This window comes from Tenrec ecaudatus, chromosome 6 (genome assembly GCF_050624435.1).
Source record: "Tenrec ecaudatus isolate mTenEca1 chromosome 6, mTenEca1.hap1, whole genome shotgun sequence".
Lineage (NCBI taxonomy): Eukaryota > Metazoa > Chordata > Mammalia > Afrosoricida > Tenrecidae > Tenrec > Tenrec ecaudatus.
Genome location: NC_134535.1, coordinates 132,529,585 through 132,542,689, shown reverse-complemented (window position 1 = coordinate 132,542,689; position 13,105 = coordinate 132,529,585). Strand labels below are relative to the sequence as shown.

At 44.2% G+C, this 13,105-nt stretch overlaps 1 protein-coding gene across 7 annotated transcripts in view; it reads right to left on the bottom strand.

Moving 5' to 3' along the window:
* The window catches only part of WNK1 (WNK lysine deficient protein kinase 1), a 135,119-nt gene extending 124,107 nt beyond the window's left edge, over positions 1 to 11,012 (bottom strand). For 5 of the 7 annotated variants that reach the window (XM_075552230.1, XM_075552231.1, XM_075552232.1 and 2 more), the window contains exon 1: positions 9,196 to 11,012. In XM_075552230.1, the coding sequence (XP_075408345.1) occupies positions 9,196 to 10,011 (816 nt within the window). In that variant the 5' untranslated portion in view covers positions 10,012 to 11,012. The remainder of the gene's footprint in view (positions 1 to 9,195) is intronic. The other 2 variants (XM_075552235.1, XM_075552236.1) reach the window with 1 other exon arrangement.
* Positions 11,013 to 13,105: the final 2,093 nt, after the last annotated feature.

Sequence of the window (13,105 nt, the reverse complement as noted above, 5' to 3'; positions counted from 1 at the left end):
GCAGAGGCTCAAGTGTTCAGGTAACAACCAAAAGGTCAGCAATTCAAGCCCACCAGAGGCCAGTCTGCTTCTGTAAAGATTTACAGCTTTACAACCCCCTAGGGGGCAGTCTACTATGTCTTACAGGGTCATTTTACATAGACATCAATTCAATGACAGTAGGTTTGGTTTATGAACTCAGATGCTAACCAAAAGGCTGGGAGTTTGAACCCACCCAGAGATACCTAAGGACCTAATACCAAAAAAGTAAGTTCTCAAAATCCCTTTTGAACATAGGTTGATTCTGAAATAGTCATTCACCTTGAGTTAAAACAGACTCGACAGTAACTTATTTTTTTGGTTTGTAGTACAAAGAACAAGAACTTAGATACACCGTATGATCTTAAACAAATTAAATACCTTAGTCAGTTTGATCTTAACATAAAATATGAAAATATCTACTTTATATTGTTGTAAGGGTTACGAATAAAATGTGAATACAGAGAACTCTGTACTTGTCACACACAAAAAAGGCTTCTTTGTAGGTAGGTAACTATTGCTGCCTTTCCAAATTGATTGGTAAACACTATTTTACAAACATAAAGATTAGGCCTGCATAAAGTGTTGCACAAAAGTTCATTTTGACAACATCCAAGAAAATATAATGCAGTACTTTCTTTGTAATGGAATTTCATTTGTATTTGAGTTTTTTCAAGTACAGAAATTAGTAATTTCACACTTACACACACATACTAGCATGCAAGTGTAGTGTGAATGCCAGAGATTCTAGGAGACACTGTTAAAGAATCGGCACATTTCTCTGGACAGATTATTGCTTAAGTGAGGATTCTTGAAATAAGCGGATAAATGATATGAAGTATGAAATTTTAGTTGGGATGAAATGAACAAAGAATGACCAAAACTGAAGTGGTAGTTAAGAGTAATTAAAATAGATAATATGGTAGAGAAAGCATATGAAATTTAGTTCAATACTTCAACTTTTAATGATCTTTCCTTGCTCATCAATCCATCTCATCCTTGATTTCTCCTTATCCAATCTTCCTTGTCCCATGTGCACTCAAACTTGTCAAAGTTAAGTGGCTTACACTTTAATATCTCTACCTAATGACCTTTCTAAGCCACTCCCTTAAGCCTACTGCAATTTTTCTACTCTTCTAAAACTGTAAGATCACCAAATAGTTAAAAGCAAATGTGACATGTTGACCTGTGAGATAGTTAATGTTTATTGTGCCAACCTGGCCAATAAACACATGTAGGGTTAATTAAAGGGTAGAAAGATAAATGGCTTGGTAGGAGCCTTGCGCTTTCGAGTTCTTGGGTCTCTTGCTTTCTGATGGTCGGACCAGGTTGCAGCTGCCTCAGCCAGTTCCCTGCTTTAGTTGGGAAGGCTCACTTCCTACAAGACATCCCTGAGGAGAAGCCACATGGACCTATGCAGCCCTGGGTGCTGGAGCAGCTGTGTGGAGACCCCTGCCAGCACTGAGATGCTTACATGTTCACGGACTCCGCTTTCCTCCTGCAGTCGGCATCATTGCATGTGTTTTGTGAGATGGAGAAGGACTTTGTGGATTGGTGTTGGACATATGGGCTAATGTTGGACTTGTGGGCTTGGGCAGCACTGGGTTGGGCTGTTTTCTTGATATGCACTTACCCTTTATATAAAACTCTCTCTTATACATTTGAGTTTCTGTAATGTACCCAGACTAACACAACCTGTTAATTTTGCATGTGTATGTTTAGATAGCGGCTTCTTTCTACCTAAACACTGTACTTACAATAAATTTTTATTATTAATTGAAGATATATTTTTAAAATGTTAAAAGTATCATTGTGAAGAACTAAACAAGTGAACTCTATGGTATTTGAATTATATCTCAATAAAGTTGTTACTTAAAACAATCCCTCCCCTCCCTGCCAAAACAAAACAATAAACTCACCCTAAACTCATGGAGTCAATGCTGACTCACAGTAATCCTATAGTACAGGAGAGAACTGCTCCTGTGAGTTTCCCAAGATTGTAACTACTTTCTACTTTCAAGAGTAGAAAACTCCTCTTTCCCCCTTGGAGCAGATGGTGGTTTTGAACTACCGATCCTGTAGTTAGCAGCCCAACTCACAGCCACTATGCTACCAGGGTCCTTACACACAGACACACACCAAAAAATCCAAGACATTCTAATAGAATTTTCTGCAGTGATGGAAATCTAAGCACCCAATGTGTTGTTAGTCACACACGACTATGTGGCTAATGCAACTGAGAAACTGACATTTAAAGTTTTTATTTAATTAAATTTAAGTAGCCATACAGATAAGGAACAACACAGAATTCTTCCCTTAATCAACCCTCCCCGTTCCACTTACATAATCCTAAATTTTAATGGCTGAATAGCCAAATACAATCTCAGGAGCCATAATACTAGTCTTCTCTCCACTTCCATTCTACTTCTTAAATCCACCCTCCACAATTACTACTAGGTAAATTATACCTATCTGCTACCTTCCTTTCATGCGAAATTGTGTTCTCTTGGTAAGCAACACCACCACTTCTCAAGTTTTCTGTTTAACTGCTGGGCTCTTTTCTTTTTACTTGTCCATCCACTATTTCTGTTTTGCACTAGAACCATTACATTCTCTCTCCCTGGAAAATCTCATCCAGTTCCATATTTCAACTACAACTATTACAGATATTTGAGAAAAATCCATTTTTATATCTACCTATTCAGACCTATTCTTTGAGTCCCAGTAATACATCAGCTAATATTCAAATTTTCCCTATTTCACAATTACAATAACTTAAATGACAGAGCCCTCCCTTGTGGCGCTATTGGTTGAGTGTTGGACTACTAACCACCAAGTTGCTCTGTGGGAGAAAGATTAAGCTGTCTGCTCCCATAAAGATGTGCAGTCTCAGAAACATTAAAGAGTAGTTCTACTCAAATAAGGAGCTGATTCGAGGAACCCAAGCGGAAAGCGAATTTTGAGGATGATGAGGGCAACGAATGTATATGTGTGCTTTACACAATTGATGTATGTATGGATTGTGACAAGAGTTGTGTAAGCCCCAATAAAATGATTTAAAAAAATGAGTAGTTCTACTCTGTTGGCTACAGATTGGATTAGGTTTATGAATGGTACTTCAAACGCAACGTTAAACTGAATAGATCTCTACATTCTCCCTCCTTCAAAAGAACCTTACCCTTTCTTATTATGCTCTTAAGTAGCTAATATCACCATCTATCACCACATTCTAATCCATGTTTCATTTTTCCTATAAACACTAATTAATCACTAAATCCTGAATATTTTTATCTCCTAATTATTTTAAGATTCCTTCCTACATTTAAGATTCCATCCTAAAATTACCACAATTAGCACCCTAAAATGATCTCTTACCTAATTTCAGTCTAACTAATCCCTGTAGTTGTTAGTTGACTTGAGTGCACTCCAACTCAAGACAACCTTACAAAAAATGGTGCGTGGTCCTGTACCACCTTCACCATCACTTCAATGTTTGAAACCACTGGGGATGCCAGAATATATTTTGAATGCCTTCCTCCTTAGGACCTTATCTTTTAAGAATATTCTGTTGGGATCCATAGATTTTTCAAAGGTCAATTTGGGGAAGCAGATTGCCAGGCTTTTCTTTCTAGTCTGTCTCAGACCTCTGCTGAGGTCTGCCTACCATAAGTGAGCTTACTGACACTTGAAAATACTGGTGACATAGCTTCCAGCATCATAGCAGCATGTAAGCCACCATGAAAACTACTAGCAAATTTGACCAATTAACATCTGAGCACAAGGGGAAGAAGAGAGTTCAAAGACCATTTAAAAATGCTCCTATCTGTTAAATTTCCCTAATTTACCTTAATTCCCATTAGCCAAGAAAATGATCTCCTTGTTATCCCAAGCAATCAATTTACCTATATCTACTAATACAGAAAATATGCTTATCAATAATTATTTGTTTTATCTCCCAGTATTTGGTCTATACATTAGTCTGTGGTTAATTATTTTTATGTATTAACTGACACAAGAATAAACTGACAAAAAAACTAAAAGCCTGACAGCTAAACCTTGGCTGCTCAAAAGCGATCTACAGAAATAACAGTGTCATTTTAAAAAACTAACCTGAATATGATTATACCAGGCATATTTCAAAGCAGTAAACCATTCTTAAATTCTGGGGCAAGTTTATTTGCTAGCTTAAAAAGTGATAGCTAAGAGATTTATCTTAAGGTTTGTTTTTTTTTATCCTTAAGCACAGTTTATTTAATAACATAATCTTATAAATACCAAGACTCAAATCACAACACTAAAAGAAATCAAAATTACCATATACATTTGTGTATAAGCCAGGTTTTTTTAAAAACATTTTATTAGGGGCTCACACAACTCTATCACAATCCATATAAGCCAGGTTTTTTCAGCATATTTTTAATGCACTTTTTGCGGTAAAATTAGGTGCCTCGGCTGATATTTGGGTCGGCTTATATTCAACTATATACTGTAATAAACATTAAGTTAGAGATATGGTATCATCAATTGAGTGAAAGCATAAAACCAGGGAAATTACTGGCATTTCCCCTATCATGCATAAAGTTATCAATAACCAATCTTTTTTAAAACCATAAACAAAATTAAGCCTGTTACCTCTCAATGGCACAACAGTCCTCTTTCAAATATAAATAACCTCAAGAAGAGCTTCAGACAATTTCTCTTCAGTTAAAAAAGTTGCTTCCCCCACCCTTTTAAGATTTGATAAAATTCCTAAATTGAGAAATAGCCTAAAAGCCAAACTTTAATAAAGTTTAAAATATTCAATTAACTTGTAGCAAATTGACAATCCATGGCTATAAAGATTCTGGCTTCTCCAAAGTAACTTTATTATAATATTCTAATAAACTGTAGGCAAACTACAAATAATTGTACATAATTAACCTGCTCTGGACTAAAAAGAGTGCAAAGAAGATGAATGAAACGTCAAGAGCTACAACTATTTCTAACTTAGTAACAGAAAAGCAAAAAACTTTTGACATCTATTTGAGAACCAATTTATGAGTTCAAATTGCTCAAAAACTACTACTCCACACAGTACGTAAATGATTTCAATTCAACTAGATAAATACTATAAGAAGGACACGTGGAATCCACTAAAAGGGATAAAGGAGACAAGACAAAGAGCTTAGCAATCCTGGAAAGAAACCATTCAGAAAGACTGACATTTGAAAAAGTGACAGGTCTGAGTTGGCAAGTTAGGCAGAGGACAGTTAAAACTAAGGAAGTTGAAATTATCAGTAACAAAGTGTCCAAGAGTTCAATGTTCCCACAAGAAATGTTAACAATAGTAAACTTTTTGAAACAAGATAATTAAAAAAAAAAAGTAAGCAAAATCTTCATGGATACCCTCAAAAGGAATGCCATAAAAAGATACAGCACCTTAGTTAATTGCTAATAGGTGTTAGGCTCTGCCCTTCGTGATATATATAGTAACTTAATTATGAAAACAATATAAAGTAGGCATGTCTTTTACACATATTTTTAGAGAGGGGAACCTAGCACATAAATCATCCAAGATGACACGGACACAATGGTGTAGCCAAGTCAGGATATTAATCCAAGCAGTCTAATTCTTTACTAGGATATACTACACACAAGGGATGCTCTATTTAAACCAAAATTCAGGTCATGCTTACTTTCACCTACTTCCGTAGGTCAGACTGGTTTTATGTTTAATTAAGGGCAGGCACAGCAAAGACCCATTGATTGCAATGAATCTTTTCATGGCATGCTAACATTTTCAGAAGTTATGAATATGGCATAACCATTACCTAAAAAATTTAAAACTATCAGAAAACCCAATCCTTAGGCAACAACCGATTCCTAATTTGCTTTACTCAAAAACAGCACTCTTTACAAGTTCTTATATTGGGAACAATTGTGGTACTAAAGGTCAAGAAAAAATGGTAAATAAAAGGAAAATGAAAATATTATTAAAATCTCTGAGACTAAGTGGGAACGGTATGACTGGGGGCGGGGGGCGGTGTTGGAAGGGAAATCAACCTAAACCTAACCCTCAACTCCTAGACCACACTGTTATTTCTTACAACAAAATATCTGCATGTATTCTAAATCAAATCTTACCTAACTAAACTATCTAATTCTATTCTGCCCTATTTGAAAACTAAAATACCAAACTCAGCCACTGATTTGACTGAAACTCAGAGTGACCCTATAGGCCAGGGCAGAACTGTCCCTTTGGGTTTCTGATGTTTGCTAGAGTAGAAAGCCTTGTCTTTCTCCTTCTGCGCCGCTGGTGGTTTTGAACTGCTGACCTTGCAGTTAGCAGCCCAATACATAACCCACTAGGCCACCAGAACTCCTCTCTGTCTGATTTAGAGGGAACATAAAATTATTTCAAATAAGTTACCAATCAAACAGTTTAAACTCAGGTAAAGTCCAGTAGTAACATTTCTGTACAAGGCAAATGAGAATTAAATTTAAGCCACACCATATGCCAGCCAGAGAAATCTGCATTTCAAACAGCTCAGTTATCCCTTTAGATTGTGGTATCAAACTATTACCTTGGTATTATTTATTGAGAATTGAGGTTTATTTGAATAAACAGCTGTGACTTATTTGAATAATCTGTGACTAAAAAATAAACTGGGCAGAAAGTAGTTTGATTTGAACTCCACCCTCACCCATCCCCCCACCCTCAACCCAAAAAGCACATTTCACCATTTGAAATGATAAAATCAATAACCAAAACAGAAGCCTGATATTTGTTACTGTTATAGGACTAGATTTCTCCAAAAATTTGACCTTCATTTTCAACCCAAAATAGTATTGCTTCCCTTGAGACTTACTAATTAGCCATCTGATAGACTTCTAATACTTTAACATGGTCCATACACTCTTAAATACTAACCAGTTTTAAGTTTTGTTTTTTTTTTACAAACCTAAGCAAGACATATACCTGCCTCTCTGATTTTCAAGTTCTTATCAAATAAGTAGTTGGAGAACTTCTAGCTTTAATATACCAAGATTAACTCAGCAACCGAACACAATACTGTTTCCAGTCTAGAAAAATGTGTACAAATCCATTTATTACATAAACATTGTGTTTTTAGATGGACATGCATATCATATGTATATCAGAAGTATGCATTTAGTGAAAAGGGCTTGTCTTTCTTCCCACTGCTTCCGTAATCCTTTGAAACTTGTCCTTCTTTATCAAAAGGCAAAGGCTGAAAGACTTTATGAAGCTGTTAAGTACCATGGGGTAAAATACTGCCCCAATTACTGTTACAAAGAATTCTTGGACTAAGATGTTCATAATTTAGAAACCAAACTGAAAAAGTGTGGTTGCCAGGTCAAATGACCTATACAAGTTTTTTCATTAAATCAAGATACCACTCAATAAAGCTAGGACAAACTTGACTCCATAGTCAAATCCTGAACTGGTTTTAAAATACTGCAAGATCAGTTTCCTCAGACTAGGTCCATGACTAGACAGAGAACTAAAAATCAAGAGTCACGAGTTCTAAGAAAAAAAATAAGTTTAGTCGGAGCTTAAACAAAATTGAGTTTTTTCCAATGTATCATTCACTCCAAGATAGTAAAGTATCAAAAAAAAGTCCCTGATGATAAAGGAAAATATATCAGTTACATTCTGAAAAGTCTTAAAAGTGAAACAACTGCAAATAACAAAATTAACCCATAAACTGGCCAACATTTACTTAGGTCTAATTTTAGGAGACTCTGTATAACAGATTAAAGGGAATGGGGAAAAAAAGTGAAAAGGTACCTATTCAAATATGACATAACAGATTAATTAAATTCCAGGATCAGCAGCCACCAGAATCAAGAATTAAATTTCTGAATATGGCTGATGATCAGGAATAAAGTTTAGTTAAATAAGTAATTTTTCAAAAAGCCTGCCATCTTCCCAACTCAAAATGACTATAGAATGAATGACTAGTTTTTATTTCACAATGCCTTGGAAGTTCTATATATCATTAACTCCAACACTTTAGAATGTATTATGTTCTTAACACGCCTGTCAAGTTGTTAACGTTGACTTCCACAAACGGTGTTCTTCCATGTTAGACATGGCCTTGGTTGTTTAGCAGCTCACATTAAAGGGTTAAGTGTCAACACAGTAGCTCATGGATAAAATAAGTCCCTAGATCAGTTGGTTACTTTCACATCCTTATTTCAGCTGGGCCATTTCTTGGCAAGCAGCATGGCATTTGTCATGTAGAGTGGGAGCTGGCTTGCCCATTCAGGGGAGCACTCCTTCTCCCTAGGCTCACTTCCTGCTGAGGAGAGCCACATTCACTCAAGCTGCCGCTACTGGACAAGCAAGAAGCGGGCCCCTTTCAGCTGTTTGGACCTAGGATATATTTTGTCAACCAGAATGACACACCAGGAAAACCTCCCTGAGAAGTTAAAAACGGAAACACTTTGACTCCTTTGGACTCTTGGGAAAGTTGAGCTTAGGAATTTTTTTACAAAAGGAAGACAATGATGGGGACATTCCAACTCTCAAAGCACTGACAAACTTGTGTGCGGGCACTTTTACTGTCCCCCATAGAAGCTGAAAACCGTCATTTCCATCAATCCTACCAGATCATTGCCAGCTACCAGAAGGCTTAGGAGGTGGAACACTAACACTGATTGTGCTTTCCTGGCCCCAAAGTCTCCAACAAGCCCTGAGTAGGAAAGTGTGGTTTAAATAAGGCTTTGATATTAAATGCCTGTGCAACAACTAACTAGGACATCTACCCAGGAAGGTCTTTCAAGAAGACAGCTGTTAAGTACCTGGTTTGAAAAAATACACCTAACCTCTCTAGTGGAACAGCCTCCGACACACCAGCAGCAGCTCCTCTCTGCAGAGCCGGAGGTGACATGACACTCCCCAACTTCCCCACGAACTTCACGTTTCTTGCCAGACATGACAATAGCCACAAGGAGAGCGCACGTTGGGAAGAAGGCATTCACCGCCCCCTTTTTTCAAACCAGGTACTTAACAGCTGTCTTCTTGAAAGACCTTCCGGGGTCCAAACCGCTCTCCTGCTCCTCGCGGCGCCCCCGGTCTCCCCTCCAGCAGTGAGGGGGCCGGGGCCCTGGAGGCAGCGGCTGAGGCATGCTCCTCCCCCACCCCGAGTCCCCCGGCCACTAGCGGAGCTGTACCTGCAGTTCACACCAGGCGACCTCCACCGTGGTCTCGGTGTCCAGCCCTTTGTAGACGGTCTTGAAGGAGCCCCGGCCAATCTCGATGTCGAACTTCAGAAAGCGGCCGTCGTTGGACATGCCCACGGCCTTGGTCTCCAGCTCTTCGATGTCATCCTGCTGCTGGTGCCGGTCCTCCGGGGGCTCCCGGGAGCCGCCGCTGCCACTGCGCCCTGCCGGAGCCTCCTCCTTGCTGGCCCCCGGGCTGGGCTGGGCGGCCGGCCGCTCGGGGCTCGCGCTGCTGGGGGCGGCGGCGGAGGCGGCGGCGGTGGTGGTGGTGGCAGCGGTGGCGGCGGCGGTGGTGGTAGTAGTCGTGGTGGTGGTGGCGGTGGCGGCGGCGGGGCCCGCGTCTGCCGGCGGCGGCCGGGCGACCTGGGAGGCGACGGCGGCGGTCAGGGTTTCCCCGCGGTGGGGCTCCGGCGGGGCGCTGGGCGGCAGCACGGCGGGGGCGCGGGGCGCAGGCAGCGGCAGCGGGAGGCCGGGCAGCTCCAGCGCCGTGGTGTTGGAGTCGCAGATGACGCTCCGGCGGAAGAAGCGGTGCTCCGTGGTGGTGGTGGTGGTCGCCGCCGCCCCGCGGCTGTCCTTGTCCATCGTGTGGCGCCGGCGCCGGTACTCCTCGGTCCGGCCCGGGCCGGCGTCGGCGCCGGCCGCCCCCAGCTTCTCCCCGACGGAGGAATCCGAGCTGGAGCCATTCTTGGGCGAGGGCGCCGGCGGAGAGAGGAACAGGGCGCTCGGGGTGCTGCTCTGCTTCTCGGCGCCGCCGCCGCCGCCGGACATGGTCGGGCGGGCGGGCGGGAGGCGAGCCGGCTGGATTGGGTGAATGAAAAGGCGGGTGAGGCGCGGCCGGGAGGCGCGGGACGGCTCGGCGGGGCCCCCGCGGCTCTCCCCGGAGGGTGCGGGTCGCCCCGGACGGGGCCCCTCTCTCAGCACTGACACGCCGCCCCGGAGGAGAGGCGGGACTCGGGGCCCAGTCGCAGCCGGCTGGTCGGCGGGCGAGGCAGGAGTCGAGCCACGAGGGTTAGCGCCTCCCGGTCCGCATCCATCCTGCGGCGAGGGGCGGCGGTAGCAGCGGAGGCGCCGCAGTCATGAGGGGCAGGGCCAGGAGGCGGCTCCGAGTGGAAGCGGATGCGGCAGATGCGGCGGCGGCTCAAGCTCCCCGCCGCCGCCGCCGCCGCCGCCTCCCGAGCTGGGCGGGCTAGGCCCTGAGGGCGGCGGCGCCGCGAGCACGGGACGAGCGCGGACGCCCCGGCGGTGGCAGCTCCGGGGCAAAAGACAGTGGGAGGAGCCGGCGGCGGCAGACCCGGGCAAAGCCGGCGGCGAGGGCTCCCGGGCAGTCAGTCAGACGCCGCCTCCTTCTCGCGCCCCCAGCGAGGGGGGGGGGGGGGGACCGGTCTCACAGGGCGTCCATCGCCCGGAGGGAAGGACCTGAGCCTCGAAGTCCCGGTGCCTGAGGAGCGGCCCCCCCTTCCCCAAGGCCTCCCCGCCCGCCCCGGACCTGGCAAACCCTCGTCTCCTCCCGGGTCGGTGCCCGGGGCTGACTGAGGGAGGGAACGGTGGGGAGGGGAGGGCCGCTCACAGCGGGGCCCGAGCTCTGCTGCTTCTCTGGACCGAGAGTAGAGGGGACTGGGGGGACTGGGTGAAAGGGGATAGGGAGAAAAAAGAGTAGTCACCCCCACCAGGCGCCTTCTGTCACCGAAGACGGGGGTGCGAAGTGGCCGAGAGAGAAGAGCCGAGTCCGCCCGGGAAACTCTCCGCGCTAAATGGCGCCGGGAGTCTAAAGCCTCCACACAGCCCGCTCCGACCCCGCCCCCTGCCGCCCGGGGCAGCCCCACCCCCACCTCAGTCTCCGGGCTCTTGCGCAGGCGTACCAGCGCTGCGGCTTCCTGGGACTTGTAGTTTAGGAATGCGAGGAATGAAAGGGTCTGAAGAGGAAGGGGCCTACGACTTCCGTGATGCCCTGCGGTCGTTTGAGACTAATGCCTCGTGGGAATTGTAGTTCTCTTTAGAAACCGCCCCTTGTGGAAGGCTGATGGGAGCGTCATCGTGGGTCGCTAAATCGCATCCTGAAAGCGCTAGCTAGGAAAATCATTATTTGGGGATTAATTGTGGAAGAAAGGGAAAAAGGAAGAAGAGGGAGGGAGAACTGGAGGAGTGACTCCCATCATGCTCTGCTGAGGCGAGAGCTGTCTTACGTCTTTGGGCTACCATGCAATGAAAAATGATCTGTTGTTCTTTCATGGAGAGCCGCAGTAGTGTTGAGTGGCTGTAGGGGTGTGGGGGTGGATGGGAAGAGCAGAGCAGGATAACTACCACAGCCTGAGCTCAGAGGGCCAGGGGAGCCAAAGACTCCTTCCGTAGGGTAGAAGAAACTTTGAGGATTGCGCATGCGATTAATATTGATGAAGTGGCTTAGAGGAGGCAGGAATAGACATCTTGTCCTCCCTTCCATGACTAGTAAGGCCACATTCTCAGCTTGTCTCCAAGACAAGATATTCTGGCTCTCAGAGATAGGCTGCCCCCACTGAAATCCAGAATCATGGTGGACTGTTTGCAGGAAAAGAACGTGGGGAGGAGGACCATCAAAAGATAAGGTCTACACGTTTTTGCCACTCTTATCACAAACTTGAGGGAACGTAGTTGCCTTCTGTTTCTGTCGTTGGTGGAAACTTATTTTCCATCTCGCTTTTGGGTGCTGGCTTAGTGAAACAACATTCTGGTTTTCTAGAGGTGGCTGAATGTATACATGTAATTTCTACCCAGGGGAAATCTGGACGCGTACAGTTAGTTGTAATGGAACGCTTTTCTTAAAAGCATCCTTTAGCTCCTGGGACCCCTTTGGCTCCTTGCAGCTTCTCTAGCGGGTGGAGGTGATGAGCACCAGGGGGCACCAGACAGAGCAGGAAACCAGACCTGGGCGTCGGGCGGCAGTTAAAGTATTAGCCCAACGGGTAAGAGCGGGAAGCATTTAAACGTACGCAACCGCATCAGAGCGTCAATGCGCCGCTGCTTCCCGTTAGCGCCCGCTGTAGAACGAGCTCGGAAGCGCACATTCTAGCCGAAGCCCATCCTGGAGCGAGACTCTTGGAAGCGTCTTGACAGAAGATTCGTTTCCGCGGAAATGCCCACAATCTCTCTGGCTGTCCAGTCCATATTCACCTGATACATACAATATTTATGCTGACTTATGTTTCATTTTTTGTATGCTTACCAAAAGCTACACTTTATTTTTTTAAAAAGCTTTATTTTATTCCAATGGTTGTTCGCTTTCTCAACTTTATTTTTTAAAAATTTTAACCAATAATCATTAGCTTTTTCGCTGCAAGCTTGAACAGTGTAAAGTCAAATTTAATTGGCGCACTGTTGTTTTGTGCCACCGAATGGATTCTGAATCATAGAACCCTGGAAGACAGTAGAACTGCCTCGGAGGATTTCCTAGACTGCACATCTTCACAGGGGGCAGATCTCCACGTCCTTTCTTCCTTCCGGGGGAGTCAAACTGTTGACCTTTCGGTGAGGCTGCAAGCTCACCATTGTGACACCAGAGATACTAAGGGGGCAACTAGAGCACTAGAATATCAGAGCCTCATTGTTTTAGAGAATCTATTTTACACAAATTTGCCACGAATGAATCTAATTATCCTAAGTCTCGCGGTAGGTGTAATTAGTGTTTTATCTCCAACCTAAACTTAGGTGAGCAAGGGAAGAAATGACTGTAAACCACACCTCACCTTCATCGAGTCAAAAGCATACTTTTAATGAACTTCTTGAGGCTGCATTGTAGAATTTGCTCAACTGTTGCAAATTAGACCAAAGGTTGGCTGTTCGAACCCACCAGTCGCTCATGGGAGGGAGAACTGGTGGCAGTCTGCTC